At 44.5% G+C, this 24,024-nt stretch overlaps 1 protein-coding gene across 1 annotated transcript in view; it reads right to left on the bottom strand.

Annotated features, from left to right (window-relative positions):
- Positions 1-24,024, bottom strand: part of LOC147106714 (circularly permutated Ras protein 1) — a 131,277-nt gene that overhangs the window by 98,014 nt on the left and 9,239 nt on the right. The window contains exons 2-4 of the mRNA XM_086007771.1: positions 13,846-13,957; positions 1,517-1,762; positions 602-745 (exon numbers count right to left, since the gene is read on the bottom strand). Of these exons, the coding sequence (XP_085863897.1) occupies positions 602-745; positions 1,517-1,762; positions 13,846-13,921 (466 nt within the window). The 5' untranslated portion in view covers positions 13,922-13,957. The remainder of the gene's footprint in view (positions 1-601; positions 746-1,516; positions 1,763-13,845; positions 13,958-24,024) is intronic.

Here is a 24,024-nt window from a genome sequence, read left to right on the forward strand (position 1 = left end):
AATTGGTTCCTGCTCCTTAGCCCAAAGGCTAAAGTAAACTGATCTTAGCTAGGCTTGGTTGTGATGCCCTCCACTGTTGAATAGCCTGTCAACACTCTGACTAGAATCACCTTCATACTGGTCTCACATGAAAGCATCATCCCAACTATAACAGAAATGGTTAGTTTATTAGGCTCTCTGAGACTAGATAATGAATTGCTTAATGTCCAGAGGCATTGTGGAAGCCTTTACAATGAACACCATGAACCTTCCTCTGTCTCAGAAGTTGCAGCCTATGGTTTCTGAAAAATACTTATGCTGATTCACGGTTTTAAAACACGACACTTAAACATAATTCATTCACAAATCCTTTCCATGAAAAAATGATAAAAAATGCCAAAATGTAAGGTTGGGAAAATCCTCTTAATGACCACAATCTATGTTAAAGAAGAAAAAGCTGGCATCTATATAACCCTTTTTCTGTCCTCAGGATGTCTCAAAGTGCTTTAATGCCAATGAATTACTCTTAAAGTACAATTACTATTGTCACGTAGGCACACAATTTGCACAATTCAGTTCTGTTAAGAAACAAAATAATTTTATTCATCATTAACCAGCTTACCACGCTTGGGCCTCGGTGGAGGCACCCGAGGGTGTGAGTTCAGTGTAGCTGGCAGAGTGGTAGAGAGCTGACGTGTGGTGAAGACATCAGGTTTCAGAGTATTGGGACGTGGAGGCAGAGGAGGAGCCTGGCCATCTTCATCATCTGATACCAAACACAATAAATGGAATCATAACTGAATAGAAAGCACGGAGAGAGTGGAATAGATATTTTTCACACTTGTTTGTCTCAGTTTCTTCTGCTTTCTGTCTGAAAATATGCTGCCCTATACACTCTTCCTCCTCCCTACATTCACATTGTATTGAGATCAAGAATCACCGCACAGTCTCTTACACTAACTCATCCTTCTTCTACGTCCTTAAAACAATGCCACACCTCACCTCTCTCAGTATTCCCTTCCTTATGCAATCTAAAGGTTTATAAAGCCTATAAACTAGGCATCACCTAATCATGATCTTATTGATTGGCAGAGCAGGCTCGAGGGGCCAAGTGGCCTATTCCTGCTCCTATTTCTTATGTTCTTATGACTTTCTCCAGTATCTCGCCCTCCACGTGTGTAAGATTAGACAGCGAGTGTTTCGCAGGCTTCTGAACTGTGACCGAGCCAGATCCTGTCTTTACCCAATGTCTAGCTCCTCCTCCATGGGCTGCATGCTCTGGCTCCATTTGAAACATGGCTGCTCCTTTCGGCTCTAATTGCAAGAGAGATTTGGAGAATCTCACACTCTACTGCACTCTAGGGCCAATCTATACCTACTACAGAGATTAGACCACCGCTGTGCGACAAAATATACCCGATCTAAAGTACTCAATCTGACAGCCTGGCTTCTTTGGTCCTTCCTGGCTGCTGTAGATTGTAATCACAAATCCAGGTGATGTACTTGATTAGATCAGGGACCAACAGGAAGTCTTTACCTGTTAGCTGTGATTTTCTGGACATGACAGGAGGCCCTGGAATTTTTGCTCGGCTCCTACGGTGTGAGGATTTTGGCACTGTGGCGTACAGGCAGTTGTCCCCATCTAAAGATGGTTTTAGGAGACGATTGTCATATTGATGAATGCTGCCTCGGGCCTGTATTGGTGGAGGTCCCAAGCTGGTGCTTGAATAAGTTTGATTTTCGACAGGATCTGCAATAGAAGTTGGTCTATCATGCCTTTGTTCTGCAATTGAATACAAAGAGAAAAAAGTTAGATACTTATTAACAATATTCTATTTTTTTTGCATGAGTTATACAGCTCAAGGTGAGGCGTGTTGGTGCTGAGAAAGGAAGCTCTTCCAAGTTCAGGTAATTCATGGTCACAGCAGATGCAAAGTAAAGCTCCCTCTTCTCTGTCTCAGCACTGTGCCTAAGCCCCAGTTTCAGAATCATACAGCACAGGAGGAGGCCAATCGGCCCATTGTGCTTGTTGAATTTGAACGAGCGATCTAATTAGTCCCACTCCCCTACAGAATCATAGAAGAGTATGACAGTTCTCATTTTCCCACATCAGCCATCCTAAGGACTCTAAGTCACAAGTCCCCATATTTACGGGGAGACAGGGAGGGAGCGGGGGTGTGCATCAGTGGCCGGGAAACTCGGAAATACCAGGAAGGCAGAGGTCCTGCCGAATTTAACAGCAGAGCCACACTAGATTGCAGCAGGTTTGTTTGAGGGGCTGGGGGTGAAGCACTCCTGCTCCTCTTGGCCCACAAGCAGTGCTGGAAAACACTTACCTGCTGGACATGGCAGCTTTGGCTGCCAGGTTTCCTGAGCCCTTGGATACTGGACCCGCAGCCATTAAAATTAAATGGCTGCCAAAATCTGAGGAACGCAGCCTCATTAACATAATAAAAACGCTGAACCGCCTCCCCAGAGCGGTTACTCGGCCGAGCCCAAACTTGCCGCGGTTAAACCGGAAGCAGATGCAGGTCGCGGCAGGTTGGGGGTCGGGTTTCACATTTGTACCAATTTAACCCCCAATCCAAACCTCTCCCACCCGTCACTGGGGGGTTAAAATTCTCCCCTCGCCCCGTGTCTATTAGTGCCAAATCAGGGGTAATTTTGTGTTGTGGGCTTCCCAAACTCATCTCACACAGGAACCTTCTTAAAGCAGCAGAGAATTTCATTCAATCATTCAGGTCAGGATCAGAACCCATATTGCAGAGTGAAGGGACAGTGCGCTAATCAACTGCACCATCCATTCCCTCAATTAATAACATGAGCCAATTTCTTTCTGTTTTCAGTAAGCTTCTCCCCAATTTATTTGGCATCCAATCTTTGGGTTTGTCTAAGAGCAGAGTGGGGTATGGTGCTTTTCTAACCCATCAGGCTTTCCTCAGTCACGGTACACTGCACGCAAATATCAAGCTGCAGGTTTCTCGGATTGCTCTGCCTATCAGGAAAACATCTTAAAACAATAAGTACACGGATTCACTGAACATTCACTGTCCCTCACCTGATGGTGATATAATTCAGGAGGACCACAGATAGTAATGTAGATAGATATATAAAAATGTTATTTGTATTAAATAAATCACTTTAAATAAAATAAAATAATTTTGAAACTCATGGATGTAGGTTTATCTAGTTGCTTGTCCACCAGTTAACCATGTTAGAGCTTATAGTCATAGTCATAGAGTTATGCAGCACAGAAAGAGACCCTTCGGCCCATCGTGTCTGCGCCGGCCATCAAGCCCTGTCTATTCTAATCCCATTTTCCAGCACTTGGTCCGTAGCCTTGTATGCTATGGCGTTTCAAGTGCTCATCTAAATGCTTCTTGAATGTTGTGAGGGTTCCTGCCTCTACCACCCTTTCAGGCAGTGAGTTCCAGATTCCAACCACCCTCTGGGTGAAAAAGGTTTTCCTCAAATCCCCTCTAAACCTCCTGCCCCTTACCTTGAAACTATGCCCCCTGGTTATTAACCCCACTACTAAAGGGGAAAAGCTCCTTTCTATCTACCCTATCTATGCCCCTCATAATTTTGTACACCTCAATCAGGTCCCCCCTCTGCCTTCTCTGCTCTAAGGAAAACAACCCCAGCCTGTGCAGTCTCGCTTCATAGCTGAAATGCTCCAGTCCAGGTAACATCCTGGTGAATCTCCTCTGCACCCTCTCCAATGCAATCACATCCCTCCTATAGTGCGGTGACCAGAACTGTACACAGTATTCCAGCTGTAGTCTAACTAACATTTTGTACAGCTCCATCATAACCTCCCTGCTCTTATATTCTATGCCTCGGCTAATGAAGGCAAGTATCCCATATGCCTTTTTAACCACCTTACCTACGGGTCCTGCTGCCTTCAGGGATCTATGTACATGCACACCAAGGTCCCTCTGATCCTCTGTCCTTCCTAGGGTCCTACCATTCATTGTGTATTCCCTTGCCTTGTTTGTCCTCCTAAAATGCATCACCTCACACTTTTCAGGGTTAAATTCCATTTGCCACTGTTCTGCCCATCTAACCATCCCGTCTATATTGTCCTGTAGCCTGAGGCTTCCCTCCTCGCTATTTACCACTCCACCAATTTTCATGTCATCTGCGAACTTACTGATCATACCTCCTACATTCATATCTAAATCATTAATGTACACTACAAACAGCAAAGGACCCAGCACCAATCCCTGCGGTACACCACTGGACACAGGCTTCCAGTCACAAAAACAACCTTCGACCATCACCCTCTGCCTCCTGCCACTAAGCCAATTTTGGATCCAATGTGCCAAATTGCCCTGGATCCCATGGACAAACTATCTCAGAGTGCTGAAGTACCCTTGGGTATGGTAACATAGTGGTTAGGTTATTGGACTGGTAATCCAGAGGCCTGGACTAATAATCCAGAGATTGTGAATTCAAATTCAATTAATTAAATAAATCTGGAATAAAAAGATAATATCAGTAATGGTAACAGTGAAGCTATAGGATGGTCATAAAAACCCATCTGGTTCACTAATGTCCTTTAGGAAAGGAAACCTGTCGTCCTTACCTGGTCTGGCTTATATGTGACTCTAGGACCACAGCAATGTGGTTGACTCTTAACTGCCCTCTGAAATGGCCTAGCAAGCCACTCAGTTGTATCAAACTGCTACAAAAAAGTATAAGAAGATCCGGTCTATAATTCCCCGTTTTCTCTCTACCGCCCTTCTTAAATAGTGGGGTTACATTAGCTATCCTCCAATCCATGGGAACTGTTCCAGAGTCTATAGAATTTTGGACGATGACTAGCAATGCATCTACTATTTCTAGGGCCACTTCCTTAAGTACCCGAGGATGTAGATTATCAGACCCTGGGGATTTATTGGCCTTCAATCCCGTCAATTTCCCTAACACCATTTCCCTACAAATACTGATTTCATTCAGTTCCTCCCTCTCATTAGCCCCTATGTTCCCCAACATCTCTGGGAGGTTATTTGTGTCCTCCTTTGTGAAGACAGAACCAAAGTATGTATTTAATTGGTCTGCCATTTCTTTGTTCCCCATTATAAATTCCCCTGATTCTGACTGCAAGGGACCTACGCTTGACTTCACCAGTCTTTTTCTCTTCACATATCTATAGAAGCCTTTATGTTTTTATGTTCCGCGCAAGCTTACTCTCAATCTATTTTCCCCCTCTTAATTAATCCTTTTGTCCTCCTTTGCTGAATCCTAAACTGCTCCCAATCCTCAGGTTTGCTGCTTTTTCTGGCCAAATTATATGTCCTCTCCTTGGATCTTATGCTATCCCTAATTTCCCTTGTTAGCCACGGTTGAGTCACCTTTTTTGTTTTATTTTTATGCCAAACAGTGATGAACAAAGTACTCATCCATGTTAAACGCCAAATTTGCAGGAGGTGACTAGTGGTGTCCCGCAGGGATCTATGTTGGGGCCTCAACTATTCACAGTATTTATTAATGACTTAGATGATGGCATAGAAAGTCATACATCCAAATTTTCTGATGACACAAAGATAGGTGGCATTGTAGGCTGTGTAGATGAAAGCATAAAAGTACAAAGGGATATCAACAGATTAAGTGAATGGGCAAAACTGTGGCAAATGGATTTCAATGTAGGCAAATGTGAGGTCATCCACTTTGGACCTGAAAAGGATAGAGCAGGGCACTTTCTAAATGGGGAAAGGCTAAAAACAGTGGAGGTTCAAAGTGACTTGGGGGTCCAGGTACATAGATCATTAAAATGTCATGAATAGGTCCAGAAAATAATCAAAAAGGCTAATGGGATGCTGGCCTTTATATTTAGAGGACTAGAATACAAAGGGGTAGAAGTCATGCTGCAGCTATACAAAGCCCTGGTTAGACCACACCTGGAGTACTGGGAGCAGTTCTGGGCACCACACCTTAGGAAGGATATATTGGCCTTGGAGGGAGTGCAGCGTAGGTTTACCAGTATGATACCCGGACTTCAAGGGTTAAGTTACGAGGAGAGATTACGCAAATTAGAGTGGTATTCCCTAGAATTTAGAAGTGATCTGATCGAAGTTTTCAAGTTACTAAGGGGAACAGATAGATAGAAATTATTTCCACTGGTTGGGGATTCTAGAACTGGGGGGCAGTGTCTATAAATTAGAGCCAGACCTTTCAGGAGTGAAAGTAGGAAACACTTCTACACACAAAGGGTGTTAGAAGTTTGGAACTCTCTTCTGCAAACGGCAATTGATGCGAGATCAGTTGTTAATTTTAAATCTGAGATTGATAGCTTTCTGTTAACCAAAGGTATTAAGGGATATGGGCTAAAGCCGGATATATGGAGTTAGGTCGCAGGTCATCCATGATCTCACTGAATGCCAGAGCAGGCTCAAGGAGCTGAATGGCCTATTCCTGTTCCTATGTTCCGAACACTGCTTGGAAGAAGCACTGAAGTTAGCAAGGGCACTGAATGTACACTGGGTGGGGGACCTCAATGTCCATCCCCAAGTGTGGCTTGGTAGCACCACTACTGACCGAGCTGGCTAAGTCCTGAAGAACATAACTGCCAGACTGGGCCTGCGGCAGGTGATGAGAGAACCAATATGAGGGTAAAAACTACTTGACCTCATCCTCACTAATCTACCTATCACAGATGCATCTGTATATGACAATATTGGTAGCAGTGACCACCGCACAGTCATTGTGGAGACGAAGTCCCGTCTTCACACTGGGGACACCCTCCTTCGTGTTGTGTGGCACTACCACCGTGCTAAATGAGATAAATGTAAGAAATCACACAACACCAGGTTATAGTCCAACAGCTTTATTTGAAATCACAAGCTTTCGGAGCGCTGCTCCTTTTTCAGGTGAAGTGGAGAAATGCATAAAGACACAGCTTATATAGTCAGAGAATCATGTCAGATGTTTACAGGTAACCTTTCCAACTGCCATTTATCACACCTCGGCATCTGCAATATTTGACCCCTTGTGACCCCACCTCATTGTTCTTTGATGTAATGTTTCCCTGACTGACCTGTTTGGACACCATTCACACCTTTGACTGCTGTGATTATCTCTCTGCCGAGGTGTGATAAATGGCAGTTGGAAAGGTTACCTGTAAACATCTGACATGATTCTCTGACTATATAAGCTGTGTCTTTATGCATTTCTCCACTTCACCTGAAAAAGGAGCAGCGCTCCGAAAGCTTGTGATTTCAAATAAAGCTGTTGGACTATAACCTGGTGTTGTGTGATTTCTTACATTTGTCCACCCCAGTCCAACTCCGGCATCTCCACACCATGGCTAAATGAGATAGATTCAGAACAGATCTAGCAGCGCAAAACTGAGCATGCATGGGGCATTGTGGGCCATCAACAGCAGCAGAATTATATTCCACCACAATCTGTAACCTCATAGCCCGGCATATCCCTCACTCTACCATTACCATGAAGCCAAGGGACCAACCTGGTTCAATGAGGAGAGTAGAAGAGCATGCCAGGAGCAGCACCAGGCGTACCTAAAAATGAGGTGCCAACCTGGTGAAGCTACAACACAGGACTACATGCATGCTAAAAAAACAGAAGCAGCATGCTAAAGACAGGGCTTAGCGATCCAACAACCAACAGATCAGATCAAAGCTCTGCAGTCCCGCCACATCCAGTCATGAATGGTGGTGGACAATTAAACAACTAACGGGAGGAGGAGGCTCCATGAACATCCCCATCCTCAATGATGGCGGAGCCCAGCGCGTGAGTGCAAAAGATAAGGCTGAAGTGTTTGCAACCATCTTCAGCCAGAAGTGCAGAGTGGATGATTCATCTTGGCCTGCTCCTGATGTCCCCACCATCACAGATGCCAGCCTTCAGCCAATTCGATTCACTCAAAGTGATATAAAGAAATGGCTGAGCTGTAGTACTGAAGACTTGTGCTCCAGATCTAGCCGCGCCTCCAGCCAAGCTGTTCCAGTACAGCCAAAACACTGGCTACTACCCGATAAAGTGGAAAATTGCCCAGTTATGTCCTGTCAACAAAAAGCAGGACAGATCCAATCCGGCCAATTACCGCTGCATCAGCCTACTCTCAATCATCAGCAAAGTGATGAAAGGTGTCATCAACAGTGCTATCAAATGGCACTTACTCACCAATAACCTGCTGTACCGATGTTCAGTTTGGGTTCTGCCAGGACCACTCAGCTCCAGGCCTCATTACAGCCTTGGTCCAAACATGGACAAAAGAGCTGAATTCCAGAGGTGAGGTGAGAGTGGCTGTCCTTGACATCAAGGCAGCATTTGACCGAGTGTGGCAGAGTGTGGCATCAAGGAGCCCTAGTAAAATTGAAGTCAATGGGAATCAGGGGGAAAGCTCTCCACTGGCTGGAGTCATACCTAGCACAAAGGAAGATGGTCGTGGTTGTTGGAGGCCAATCATCTTAGCCCCAGGACATCGCTATAGGAGTTCCTCAGGGCAGTGTCCTAGGCCCAACCATCAGCTGCTTCATCAATGACCTTCCCTCCAACATAAGGTCAGAAATGGGGATGTTCGCTGATGATTGCACAGTGTTCAGTTCCATTCACAACACATCAGATAATGAAGCAGTCTGTGTCCGCATGCAACAAGACCTGGACAACATTCAGACTTGGGCTGATAAGTGACAGTTAACATTCGTGCTATACATGTGCCAGGCAATGACCATCTCCAACAAGAGAGAGTCTAAGCACCTCCCCTTGACATTCAACAGCATTACCATTGTCTAATCCCCCACCATCAACATCCTGGGGGTCACCATTGACCAGAAACTTAACTGGACAAGCCACATAAATACTGTGGCTACAACAGCAGGTCAGAGGCTAGGTATTCTGTGGCAAGTGTCTCACCTCTTGACTCCCCAAAGCCTTTCCATCACCTACAAGGCACAAGTAAGGAGTGTGATGGAATACTCTCCGCTTGCCTGGATGAGTGCAGCTCCAACAACTCAAGAAGCTCGACACCACCCAGTTCAAAGCAGCCCGCTTGATTGGCACTACATCCACCACCTTAAATACTCACTCCCTCCACCACCAGTGCACCATGTCTGCATTGTGTACCATTTACAAGATGCACTGTAGCAACTCGCCAAGGCTTCTTCGACAGCACCTCCCAACCCCGCGACCTGTACCACCTAGAAGGACAAGGGGAGCAGGTGCATGGGAACACCACCACCTCCAACTTCCTCTCGAAGTCACACACCATCCTGATTTGGAAATATATCACTGCTTTTTCATTGTCGCTTGGTCAAAATCCTGGAACTGCCTACCTAACAGCTCTGTGGGAGTACATTCACCACATGAACGGCAGCAGTTCAAGAAGGTGGCTCACCACCACCTTCTCAAGGGAAATTAGGGATAGGTAATAAATATTGGCCTTGTCAGTGACGTCCGCATCCCGTGAATAAATACATTTTTTAAAAAGCACATGATGGTAAAGCACATTTTTTTTATTATCTGATTTTCCCTTTAGCTGTATATGTTTAATTGCAAGTTTGCATTGCCAAATATAAAGCATGATATTTTTGCACTCATTCAAAAGTCCTGTATATTTTAATAGAACTGTGTCTTACCAATCCTGTGCTCTATAATGGAAACCCTTGTGTAAAATGCAGCACAACACCTGTTTTAATCAGAACTGAATGTTGGGAGGTGCTGGTAATCAACCAGGCACCATCTTCCCACCAACTTCTCTTCACGCTTTTGGCTCAATGAGGTGCTTGGTATCAGCAGGAAGTACAGACTGACCAACACTGCAGTAATGGGATGAAGCGATCTATGTACAGTAACAGAGCAAGTTACAGACTGACCAACACTGCAGTAATGGGATGAAGCGATCTATGTACAGTAACAGAGCAAGTTACAGACTGACCAACAGTGTAGTAATGGGATGATGCGATCTATGTACAGTAACAGAGCAAGTTACAGAGTGACATACACTGCAGTAATGGAATAGAGTGGCTTGTGGATAGTAACACAGCAAGATACAGAGTGGACATTCCAGATCAAGGATGTTATATGGCTGAAGATGGCTGCCTTTAAAAGGTGATAGAATGGGTATCAACTGGAAGATTACATGCAAGGCCAAAGCTGAGGTGGCAGGACCATCTACTGGAAGCCATGAATAGGCATGTGACAATGGGCAGAGAGCTGCATATAATAGTGATGTCTAATAGTGTTCATGGACAGCCTGGTTATGATGACTAAGTGACTGGGTAAGTACTGAATAGGTTATTTCTAACGCATGTCTAATAATGAAAGAATGAGGTGCCAGGAAGCATATATCTGCCCTGGGCAGAACAGCATCTACGAGGGCGTTTGCCCTCCAATTATTTTCCATGACTCAGTGGCTGAAGGTTCCATACCTACCACGGAAAGCCTACGCTGCTGCAAATGCAGCCTCTGCTGAAGTGCAAGTGTCCACCACATGGCCCTCGTGCTTTTAAGTTTGTGTAAGTTATTATCTCAATAAAGGAAAGCAATAGAGATATAATCAGGGCTGTTGTGTCACTGATTTAATCAACACACTGTCCACGTTGCAATGCATATCACAAACTTTCTGCTGTTGCTTAGTGTAGCGGAAACAAGCCTGCCTGCATCGAGCCCCAGAGTCCCTGATAGAAAAACCTCACCTCCTTTCATTGTTTTGTGAATCCTGAGGCTGAGGCTGAGCGTGGGGGCGAAACAGGAAGCCATTTTATCACCACCTGCTAATGCAGCCTCAGAAAGTTTTAAAAAGTCCTTTGAAAAGGAATCTATTTTAATCTGAAAATATTAAACTGTAAGGGTGACATCCTGAGTGTGGTTGCCAGTGTAACAATAGCTGGAATGTTCCACTTGTCAAGTGGGTCCCTAAATTTCCCAGCTAACCTTTTCTCCATTTCATAAAATTTTCTCCCCTCTTTGCTGAAAGGGGTTGACTGCTGCTGGTTTTATTGCTCCACAGAGGCCGCCAGTCTCATTCTTGGTGCATGAGCCTTGATAGTGAGTGTTGGAAGGTTAGTCAACCAGTGAGAGAATGTTGAGAAGACTAGAGATACTGGCATAGTGAAGGTATAAAATTCCAGCCCTCAGACAGGAAGTTGTGAGGTGGCAATCTCACAGGTGAGACTCCTGCTGAATGAAAGAAACTTGGTAAGGCTGATTTCAAAATACCCACCTGCAAAGTAATTATATAAGAATTAAAACTGGGACTCAAAACTATTGAGGAGAAGACAAACTGCGCACTGTCACAAAGCATGCAAGATGGTTTGTAAATGCTCAGTATGGGTTCCTCCAGGACTACTCAGCTCCAGACCTCATTGCAGCCTTGGTCCAAACATGGACCAAGGAGCTGAATTCCATAAGTGACGTGAGAGTGACTGCCCTTGACGTCAAGGCAGCATTTGGCAGAGTGTGGCATCAAGGAGCCTTAGTAAAATTGAAGCCAATGGGAATCAGGGGGAAACTCTCCACTGGCTAGAGTCTTACCTAGCACAAAGGAAGATGGTTGTGGTTGTTGGAGATCAATCATCTCAGCCCCAGGACTTCGCTGCAGGAGTTCCTCAGGGCAGTGTCCTAGGCCCAACCATCTCCATCAATGACCTTCCCTCCATCATAAGGTCAGGCATGGGGATGTTTGCTGATGATTGCACAGTGTTCAGTTCCATTCACAACTCTTCAGTAATGAAGTAGTCTGTGCCTGCATGCAGCAAGACCTGAACAACATTCAGGCTTGGGCTGATAAGTGGCAAGTAACATTCGCACCACACAAGTGACAGGCAATGACCATCTCCAACAATAGAATGTCTAACCACCTCCCCTTGACATTCAATGGCATTACCATCATCAAACCCCCCTCTGTCAACATCCTGGGGTCACGATTGACCAGAACCTTAACTGGACCAGCCACATAAATACTGTGGCTGCAAGAGCAGGTCAAAGGCTGGGTATCCTGCGGCGAGTGTCTCACCTCCTGACTCCCCAAAGCCTTTCCACCATTTACAAGGCATAGTCAGGAGTGTGATGGAATACTCTCCACTTGCCTGGATGAGTGCAGCTCCAACAACACTCAAAAAGCTCAACACCATCCAGGACAAAGAAGCCCGCTTGATTGGCACCCCATCCACCACCTTAAACATTCACTCCCTCCACCACTGGCGTACCGTGGCTGCAGTGTGTACCATCTACAAGATGCTCTGCAGCAACTCGCCAAGGCTTCTTTGACAGCACCTCCCAAACCTGTGACCTCTTCCACCTAGAAGGACAAGGGCAGCAGGTGCATGGGAACACCACCACCTGCAAGTTCCCCTCCAAGTCACACATCATCCTGACTTGGAAGTATATCGCCGTTCCTTCATTGTCACTGGGTCAAAGCTCTGGAGCTCCCTATCGAACAGCACTGTGGGAGTACCTTCACCACACGGACTGCAGCGGTTGAAGGCGGCTGCTCACCACCACCTTCTCAAGGGCAATTAGGGATGGGCAATAAATGCTGGCCTTGCCAGCGATGCATACATCCATGAATGAATAAAAACAAATCTATGTTTTGTTCCCATATTAAGCAGCAAAGTCTCAGGTGAGTACATTAAGGTCATTAATCTCAGTTAGGACAGAAGGTGAGGCTGGAAAAAGTCAGCCGACAGCAGCCTTGCACTTTCCCCCATTAGCTTAACTTTCCCCCTCTTATGGATGAGAGGGAGAAACAACTAGTCGGGAGAGGCAAAATAAAAGGCTGGCGATCCCAAAACATTAAAACAGGGCTGCTTCAGCAGCAGAAACTCTGACTGCTCCAAACTGCTTTCCAATCTATTTCTGTATTCGATATTGTTGTGCCAAGCTGACCCAAGAGTGCTAGATGCTATCAGTGAGTGCAAGAAATAAAAAAAATGTTGCTTTCCCCAGCACTGAGACCCCCAAAAAGTTTGCATTGTAATTTTCTTTGCCGTCTCAAGCTACAGGAGCAGATGAGAATCACTGATGTGCTGCCTACACAGACCTAAACCCACCTTAAAGGTTAACAGCAAGTAATGATACAGACACTGCTTTCTGCACCTTGTTGCACTTTTACATGAAAACTTTCACAAGTTGAGCCTACGCATTGATAATGTCATGTGTTGGTTGGAGACACTTTCAATCTCTCCTACAGAGAAGAAAAATTTGTAACCTTAAAATCTGCAATGCCTGCAATAACTGCCAGGTAGCTTATCAGCTGTTTTGTTATGAATGTGATATCATTTTAAGGTCACTAATTTACACAGAGATGGATCTGCTAACTCACACCTGCTAAGTTTGGGACCTCAGAGTCACTATGTAAATATTAAAGTGCACTGAACATAGATCGCTATGGTGAAGGATTATTATATTCTGTCTAAATAGGTAATCTCTATGCTTTGTTAATACCAACCAATTTTGCAGTCAGTATTTCAGTCTGTGCATTTTGTTAAAAAACTTTATGCAGAAAAATAAAGAGCAACCAAGAAACTACTGAGTTGGGTGATAAGTGGAGGAGGCCATTGATATGAAAAAGGAACAGACTAGGCAAGAGGGCAGAGCACTGGGAGCCCGTCAGTTAATGGCAAAAGAGTCAGTGGAATGGGATCACTGGCTGATTTTGTTCCCTCTCTAGCTCAGAGACACTAAGTACCAATTGTAGTGCCCCACCAGCACATCAGTTACCTTGTCCTCACTGAGGAACAAATCTAGGGACTTCTTGTGTCTGTGTGGCTCAGTACCACAAGTGAGAGATTTACTCACGGAGCAATTAGGAGACCTTTAGGAGACATCCTTCAATAACCAAGGAGAGAAAAAAGAAAGAATAAATTGGGATTTTGTTCAGATGAAGTAATCTGCACTTACCGTGTCCCCTGTTTCTGCGATTTGGGGACGGTGTGTTCTGTGAATTGTACACAATGTGGCTGCATGCAAATTCCATGACTTTAACTGAACATCCAAGCTGCAAAGGAGTGACCTATAGAAAGAAAGAAAAAGATATCACTGGAAAATGTGGACACTGAGAAACAGTAAATTCTGGGAAAAAGGAACCACTCCTCTTCAATGACGTAACTGCTCACCATAAACATTTCGACTTTGTGTTTTCAGATATCAACATTTAATTTATGGGGAAAGGTTAAGGAAATTGGGACTATTTCCTTTGGAAAAGACGACATTTCAAGATGACCTAATTGAGGTTTTAAAGGTTATGAAGGGAATTGAGAAAAATTAATCCAGGAAAAAAAATGTTTACCCCATGTCCCAGGAGACACAAGTTAGAAAGCTAGGAGTAAGATGGGAAGTCAAACTGAACTTTTTCATTCAATGAGCAGTGGGCTTAGCAAATAAGCCACCAAGAAAAGGCATTGAAGTGGACAATCTAAATTGGCAGAAGAGACAATTGGATTCCCTTCTGGACAGAGAAGGGATTGAACAATATAAGTGAGGAGGAAGCTGGGTGGAATTGAATGTATTACTTTTATAATCATGAGGATGTTTTTGACCAACTCCCCTGTAACAGTTAGCAAAGAGCGGAGTGTTTACCGCTTCATGCAAGAGTTGACAGCCCTCGTGCTCTGCAACAGTGACCTTTACATGTCATGCACCAGTAAATATCTATCCCCAGCACACGCATACAGCATTGCTACACCCACCCTGTAAAGAACTCTGCAGACATATTGGGGAGATTTAAGAAATGAGAAAAGACCATTCATCCCATTGTGTCCATGTACAAACCATCTATGCTTAGATCTTTATTCCATATTACATGAGTACACACGTTTGGTGAGCTATCTATTCACATGGTTAATCAGTACTCTTCTACTTCTAAATCCAAATTGACTAAAATGAGTCGCAGACATCAGATTCCATTGTTTTTGCCTCTTTATTATGACAAGCCAATGAACTCCTTCCAGTGCTGGGCTGAGATGGTGCAGACAATCGCTCTGGTGAATGCCAGTGTTTCTAATTGCTGCTTAACAGTTTGCACTGAACCAGCTGCACCCAATCAGTAAGATCAATTAAAGTCACTTATTGGGGCTAAATTGGCCAGGTCCAATGCATTGCTCGGCCTGTGTCATCACCATAAGCTGGTCCTCCCTCCCTGACTGCCTGACTGACTGCCTGCCAATCAAGTCTGATTTCCCAATGTATTTTAATAAATTAATAGTACAAAATTAAGATTTATGTACTTTAAAAATTTTGGCTTTCTGTTTTGAAAACGCGGGCATTTTGTCAAATTTCCCCAATGCTCAACCTCTCATCCCAAAGCTCCTCAGTTGTTTGTAAATACAATGGGCCAGATTTTGCTGAAACAATAACGCTTGTGAACGACGCGCGCCATTACTAATGTGCAAATCGGCCATTGTAGTGGGGAAGAGATCCTTAAATTTCATTGGTTAAGGAGATACACCGTTGGTCCCGTTGTCCACCAAGGTCCCAGATGCCCTGTCGCCCTTGCTGCATGAATTGTGAATCACCACAAGTTGCTGGCTGATTTGAGCAAAAATTTACAGGGCAACATTTTTTTGAGTTGAACGGTGCCGGAACAAGTCTAACTAACATGGCACACTTTGAGATGTTGAGATGCCCCAGTCCAGCAAGATTTGGGCCAATGTTTCTTTTGCTGGGATTAGGAGAGGGGAGAGAATTGTGGTGTAATGGATGGCAGCTGGGAATGAAGATTGGAATGTGGGAATAGATAAATTTTGTTTCATTATTTTTAGGGATCTGGGAGTGCTTATGCAGAATTTTCCCTGAGGAGACTGAATAGCTGGAGTGGAGCTCATGATTGAGTAGACTGGACACCCTGACCTGGCTTGTTACAAATTTCAAATCACCAAATTAATAGGATTCCCCTCCCCAAAAAACAATGTCCTTTAATAAGACTATTGAGAGAGAGCCTTTAAACCGCTTACTGTGCTTGGCCTTTTGAGTGCTGCTCAGCTGTTTAAGGTGCCAGTGACTGAAAAATTTGTTGATGAATGTAACAACAATGAATTACTGTATTTTGTCCGTGGACATTAGGTGCGGACTCCCGCGTGTCCCCTGAATGGTTCCATAGTACTAATCATTAGCGCTACCCCCTTTTTTCATGAGCATCCCAAAGAATCCTATGCCTTTTAGGGGAACCAGTTTGCCCCTGATGGACAATGCATCTTGGGCCAGATTTTGCTGGAGTGGGGTATCTTGTGGCGAGCCCCATTAGTTAGACTTGTTCATGCACGTTTAGGTTTAAAAAAAATTGGCCTACAAAGTTGCTGGTAGTTTGAGCTGATAACAGTGCAGCAAGGGTGACAGGGCATCTGGGCCCTTGGTGGACAATGGGACCAACAGTGTATCTCCTTAACCAATGAAATTTAAGGATTGAAAAGTAAACAGAGGAAGGACTGAGAAGGAGGGTGAATTAGAGTGGGTGAATTCAATGTCAAATCAGGTACAGAAAGAGAAATAAAGAGAGGGAAAGAAAGATTGGATTAAGAGAGAAAGAAAAAAAGACAGAAAAGAAAAGTAACAAAAAAAATTAAAACATTTAAAATTTTAAAATGTTTAAATCTGTAAGAAGAATTTACTACATGCAGGAATGACTCAATAGTTTAAATAGTTTTCTTTCTGGGCCGGAGAGGTTGATTGACATTGCATTAACAATTATCAGGTCGTTAAAAGGGTACTTGCGCTGTTAAGTACCAGCTCTAACTTTCTGTGGCAAGTTTAATTTGAGTTTAATGTGCAAATGCAGAAAGTTCTTAGAAATAACGGGGAAGTTGAGGGGGAGCTGCCGTTTGTGCGAGGCTAACGGCGGAGTGGCTTAAATTAACCAGCAAGTTCTGTGATTCACAACTCATGCCGTATCTCTTCCCCTGAACTTGCTGGCCAATTTGCATATTAATAATGGCATGTGTCATAAACCCGCCGTTATTTTTCCAGCAAGACTTGAGCCATTGTGCCCTGTGGAGTATTTGATCATCTCAGTCCACACCTACTCCTACTGCCAATCAGATATTTATCCAGCTCTGTTTTTGAAGGATTTAATAGGCACAGCATTGGCTTTATTCTCCAAAATAGCTAATTAAAGGATGACTTCAATGAATTGCTGTGGGTACAGGCACCCAGTATTCCGCCTTGGCTTTTTGCTTTCCCTGACTGAAACCTGTGTCTGAGGGCGCGATCTTGCCAGCCCTGGGGAGGCGGGTTTGGAGGCGGGACTGCCGGGAAAATGGCAGAATCTGGGGGCGGATACCCAACCTGCCCCCAACCTGCCTCCGTGCCACCTTCCCAGGAGGCGGGTAGCCGACCCGCAGCGGGTCCCATCTCCTGGAGGCGGGAAGGGAGTTACAGCCACTTAACCGCCTATTAACAGGTAGTTAACAGGCAGGTAAGAGGATTATCCCCATTTTTCCAGCAGAGGTGCGGGCTTCCCGATGTTGGGAAACCCCGCCAGGGTCACCGAGGCGAGCAGTGGGTCTGCGGGGGTCTGCGGGATACAAAAGTGCGCTGTGAAGGTAAGTGATGGGTGCAAGTGTGGAGAGGTAAGTATGTGAGGTGAGTGGAAAGTGATAGAAAATGTTTACTTACCTTTGTTTCTTCCTGCAGGCTTCAACAGTTGTGGATGTGAAGAGTCTCGCATCTCACTGGCAGAGATGACAGATGGCTGCTGCATTCTCCAATGCAACAACCATCTAATTTCTGCTCACAAAAGAGGTTTGATGAGTCTTGAATACAAGAACTCATCAAACAACAGAGAATGTCAGTGTTTGACAGCTTCACAGAGTTGTCAAACGATGACAATACAGATGAAACATCATACGCTGACATTCTCTGTAACCGGCTTCCCCTTAATTGGCCTGCTAAGCCCGCTGGGTGGGCTTAACAAGGTCAATCAAGGGAAAATAGCGTGGGTTGGCCAGAAGTCGATGGAGGTGGGACTGAAACCCGACAAGCAGCAGTCCCGCCTCCAACGCGCCCCCATTGACAAAATCACCCTGAGTCTTTGTGATAAACAACATTATGCAGTGAAGAGGAGGCACCATTCCTCTCTACTCTTCCTCATTTTCAACACTCAAGACATTTAAATCTGATATTCCATAACATGGCATCACTAGAAGAAAGAAAGAAAGACTTGCATTTATACAGCGCCTTTCACGACCACCAGACGTCACAAAGCACAATGAAGTACTTTTGAAGTGGAGTCACTGTTATAATGTGGGAAACGCGGCAGCCGACTTGTGCGCAGCAAGCTCCCACTAACAGCAATGTGATAATGACCAGATAATCTGTTTTGGTTATGTTGGTTGAGGGAGAAATATTGGCCAGGACACCGGGGATAACTCCCCTACAACAATACTGATGGATCCTCCCTATCTACTGCTGTCCAATCTTCAAATCTCCCCAGCTTCCAGTTTTTAATGTGAATTTTGTGTCCCACCAAAGTGATGGATGTGAGTGCTGAAAACTCTTACCCTTTCAGGCACCCAGTGTAAGCATCAAGCAATCCCAAGTCAGCTGTAGCACTGCTAGTTGGCAAATAAAGCTCCTTCTACTCTGTCCAAGCAATGTATCTCAAATCCAACCTCAAAAGAGCATCCCCTACTGTGGCAATGTGGCATTTTTTACTTCCCACACCAAGCTGTCCTATGGCCTGTCTGAATGACATTGCTATTTAGTGTCAATTTAGGGACAATTTTGTACTTTAGACCTATACACATTAAGAACTGAGTTGAAACAGTCTAAACTCCTTTCGCATATGGCCCTTATAGCCAGCATAGACTTTCATCCCATTGGTTTGAGTTGAATTTGAACCAGATGTAAAAGATCCGTGTCTCACCCACACAGTTCCTGCCCCAGAGATCCTTGGATTTCCTCAGTTACAAACCACTGAAAATCACTCTTTATTTTAACGTATCTCATGCAGATGTTTCTTTCATGGTTGGTTGTCAAGGTTTGGAAGAATTATACAACATTGTTGATGTAAATTTTTAGAAAATCACCAAAAAACACCTAGAAGATGGAGCAGCACTGAGCCAAATACTGCCGAGCAATCTTGAAACAGGTATTTAATCAAAATATACAATGAATGTAAACCTTAGCAACACAGTGTCAGTTTGGCTCAGTTGGTAACACTCTTTCCTCTGATATCAAAGGTTGTGGGTTCAAGCCTTGCTCCATTTGAAGAACAGATAGCTCTCCTGGTGACCTGGCCAACATTCCTCCTTCAACAAACACTGGCAAAAAAACAGATTAACTCGTCATTTATCTTTAGTTTTGTGGGATCCTGCTATATGCATTTGGCTCCATAATAACAGTGACTGCATTTCAATGTGAGCTGTTTCTGAGAGATATGAGAGGTGCAAAATAAATGGAAGTGTTTCTTACTAACAATTTCTAAGAATCAAAGAGATTCAAAGTATTTTGACTGTCCTTACAACAGTAAAGGTAAAAAGTAACACAAATTGTGGGAATCTAAAATGAAAACAGGAAATTCTGGAAATGTACAATAGGTCACTTAGCATCTATAAGAGAGAGACAAGTTAATGTTTTCAACAGAAATGTCACCTGAAATAAAGAAAAAAGAAAGACTTGCATTTATATAGCGCCTTTCGCGGCCACCGGACGCCCCAAAGCGCTTTACAGCCAATGAAGTACTTTTGAAGTATAGTCACTGTTGTAATGTGGGAAACGCAGCAGCCAATTTGCACACAGCAAGGTCCCACAAACAGCAATGTGATAATGACCAGATAATGTGTTTTTGTTATGTTGATTGAGGGATAAATATTGGCCAGGACACCGGGGATAACTCCCCTAATGTCACTCTCACCTGAAATGTTAACCTGTCTCTCTTTTAGACACTAATTAGGCATTTTATTCTTCTGCATTAATCTGTCCTTTTCCTGATTAGATGGTGAGAGATGATGACATCATGGTAGGTACTGGTTTATTAGAGTAAATGTGGTTGATGGCTTGCGAGGCAAGTGATCAATAGTGGCGATATACTGATGTAGTCATTAGCTCGGAGATGATTAAATATCAGTTCTGTGTTTTAATTCACTTGGACTCACTCTAAGAATCAATAATTCCTTTCAAAAGAGAACCTCCAATGTTCAGTTGAAGCAGCTCCTGAGGAGAGGAGGGAGGGACAAATAATTAAACAGGACCCCCCTCCTCGGGCGCTCTCACTCATCACTCACTTGTGGGAGGCATCAGGAAGCCATTTCTAGTTTGTCCTCTTGGCTGGGGTCACTTCAATAGGCAAAGGGGAGTGGGGACAAAATTAAATAAAATGGGGTTACTGTATATTTGAAAAATGAACCAACAAAAATGGTGCCGTTTCAGTATATTGTGTGCAAAGGAATTAATTCACATACATTAATATTTATTGCATACAGACCAGGTTCAATCTTGTTCTGTACTTCGTTAGCTGTTCTCAGTTGGGATGGTAATGGGGCACTACTACATAAATCCTGGACTAGAGAGGGGAAAATTCAGCCACAAAACTACCCAACAGTACCAAAGAACAGCACTAACAGCACACAACAGTACCTACAGTACCCAACCATATTCTGTAGTACTGTAAGAAAGGGGGAAATCTTCATTTCTGAGTCTCCCTACTAATCAACCGGAACTAAATCAATTGATTCTATTAATAAATGTAGTTTAAAGATTTCATTATGTTATTACTGCCCTTATAATCATGCTTTTAAAACTAGTGTAATATGCCCTGGGTAGATCAGGTTAGATTTTGAATGCAGGCATTGGGCCCCCCTTGACTACGATTTTAAAAGTGCTTCTATTATTAAGAAACAGACAGCTTGTCTATGGGAACAGAACTAGCAAAGTCATATGTGACTGCCACTGTCTTAGAATGTTATAACATCCGCAGTGAATTAAAAACATAGGCGAATGGCAAGGACACCTTGGGCGTGATCTTGCCAGCCCTGGGGAGGAGGGTATGGAGGCGGGACTGCCGGGAAAATAGCAGAATCTGGGGGCGGGTGCCCAACCCGCCTCCATGCCATTTTGCCAGGAGGCGGGTAGCTGACCTGCGCCAGGTCCCGTCTCCTTGGGGGCGGGAAGGGGATTAGTGCCATTTAACTGCCTGTTAACAGGTAGTTAACAGGCAGATAAGAGGATTATCCCCATTTTGCCCACACAAGTGCAGGCTTCCCTAAGGCTCCGAACCCCGCCAGGGTCACTGAGGCGAGTAGAGGGTCTGCGGGGGTCGGAGGGGTGCAAAAGTGCGCTGTGAAGGTAAGTGATGGGTGCAAGTGTGGATTGGTGAGTATGTGAGGGAAGCGGAAAGTGTTAGAAAAAGTTTACTTACCTTTGTTTCTTCCTGCAGGCTTCAAGAGTTGGGTATGCGGAGAGTCTCGCATCTCCACGGCAGAGATGACAGATGGCCGTTGCATTCTCCAATGCAACAACCATCTAATTTCTGCAAAATTCAAGACCTCATCAAACTACAGAGAATGTCAGTGTTTGACAGTTTCACAGAGCTGTCAAATGATGACAGTTCATCTGTTACATTGACGTTCTCTGTAACCGGCTTTTCCTTAATTGGCCTGCTAAGACCGCTGGGCTGATTAACAAGGTCAATCAAGGGAAAATAGCGTGGGTTGGCCACAAGTCGATGGAGGCGGGACTGAAACCCGACAAGTGGGAGTCCCGCCTCCAAAAGATCCCCATTGGCAAAATCCAGCCCCATATCTCTACTGACAGAGACATGTTCCGTTTGTGTTGCCATAACTACCCCAGATATGAGTCTTGATGGTCAAAAACAGCTGATGTCAGGGTGTCGTGAGATGAGGACCTGACAGGGTCAGGCGGGATCATTAGGTACGTGGCATTCCTGTAATTGGACTGGGTGGGGGGGGGGGTGGGTTTCAGGTGTAAGTCAATGATTAGGTTAACTGGTTCCCATAGGCTTTGCTGAGAAGGAGAAGTATAAGAAGGGGTCTCTCAAACACCTGGGTTGTAGAGGAATTTGGCAAAAATCTTGGGAACATCCACCAGACGAGCCGAGGAGGGTTTCGGGTTGCCGGAGGACCCACACCCCCCACACTGGGCGAACAAGCAAGCCGAGAGGCCAGGTCCGACGGGGGTTGGCTTGTGGAGATTGCATCTTCTACCCAGGGCCCAACGGGTAATATAAACCTTGATTGCGCCTTGTTTAAATACTGCTCTGATGCTGTAATGTATCAAGTCTCACTTTCACTGAATAAAATATAATTACTGTCACCAATACAGATTAAGTCGAACCTTTCGGAAGTTAGGAGTGAAAGTGTTAATTGGCACAGACCCAGAAACTCAACAGTACACAACAGTGCCCAACAGAACACAACTATGCACAGGAGTTCCCAATAATGCCAAACAGTAAATAACAACATCCAACAGTACCCTGCAGCAAACAACAGCACCAATAGTACCAACAGTATTCTGTAGTACACAAGAGCACTAACAGTACACACCAGTATCCAACAGTGTACAACAACATCCAATGTTATCTAACAGCACGCAACAGTACCCAATGGTACAGAACAGCACCCACCAGGACACAACAATACCCAGCAGTGCGGAACAGTACCTTACAGTATACAACAATGCCCAATAGTTCACAACCGTGCCTATCAATACGTAACAGTACTCAACAGTGCAAAATAGCAGCAACAGTATACTATAATAAACAAAAATACACAATAGCACCTAATGGCACAGAATAGCATGCAAAAGTGACTGATCATACCCAACGGTACCCTGCAGCACCCAATAGTACACAACAGTGCACAACAGTTACTTCTATGTAGGAAATATCATGAGGCCTTTACATGGGTGGTGGGGGTGGGGGTGGGGGGGCGGAAAGAAGGATAAAAAAGAGATGATGCCAAACCATGGCGCAAGATTTAGGAGAGGCGACCAGAAACTTGGTTGAAAAGATGAATTTTGAGAAGGTTTTTAAAGACGCAGAGAGAAGTGGAGAGTTGGTGGGATTTAGGCAGGGAGTTCTGGAGAGTAGGTCTCAGGAGGCTGACAGCAACAGTGGGATGAAGGGAAATGGGGATGGACAGGAGGCCAGAGTCAGAGTACCAAAGGGTCTGGGAGGAAATTTAAGCCTAGAGGAGGTTTCAGAATTAAAGTGGGGGCAAGGATATAGAAGGATATGAAGACATGGATGAAGATTTAATGTGTTGGGGATGAGAAACCAATGTACGTCAGCAAGAGTGACGGGCAAGTAGGACTTAATGTGGGACAGGATGTTGAGGTTGTGAACATTCTGGTTCAGCTTGAGACAGTGGCTGGGATGACAGCACCCAATTATACAAAGCAATACTGAACAGTGTACAACAGCACCAAATAATAAGCAACTGTACAAAAGCAAAATACTGCGGACGCTGAAAATCTGAAATAAAAACAGAAAATGCTGGAAATACTCAGCAGGTCAGGCAGCACCTGTGGAGAGAGAAACAGAGTTAACGTTTCAGGTCGATGACCCTTCATCAGAACTGGAAAAAGTTGGAGATGGAAGAGGTTTTTAAGCAAGTGTAGGGGCAGGGAAAGGAGGGAGGGGAGGAAAGAACAAAAGGGAGGGTCTGTGATAGGATGGAAGGCAGGAGAGATTAAGAGACAAAAGGGATGATGGTGCAAGGCAAAAGGAGATGGTAATAGGACAAGTTAAGAAACAAAAGATGACTCTAGATGAAGTGTAAATGGCGATGGCAGAATGATTGACAGCTGCCATGTGAGAGAGAAAAAAATGAAAAAAAGATAGGGGCAGAGGTTATGGTCTGAAATTGTTGAACTCTGTTGAGTCCAGAAGGCTGTAAAGTGCCTAATCGAACGATGAGGTGCTGTTCCTCAAGCTTACGTTGAGCTTCATTAGAACAGTAAAAGAGGCCAAGGACAGAGAGGTCAGAGTGGGAGTGGAGCGGAGAATTAAAGTGACAGGCAACCGGAAGCTCGGGGACACCTTTACGGACTGAACGGAGGTGTTCCGCAAAGCGGTCATCCAATCTGCGTTTGGTCTCCCCAATGTAGAGGAGATCACATCGTGAGCAG

This window comes from Somniosus microcephalus, chromosome 15 (genome assembly GCF_052327205.1).
Source record: "Somniosus microcephalus isolate GS21.2 chromosome 15, FLI_Smic_1.0, whole genome shotgun sequence".
Classification (NCBI taxonomy): Eukaryota; Metazoa; Chordata; class Chondrichthyes; order Squaliformes; family Somniosidae; genus Somniosus; species Somniosus microcephalus.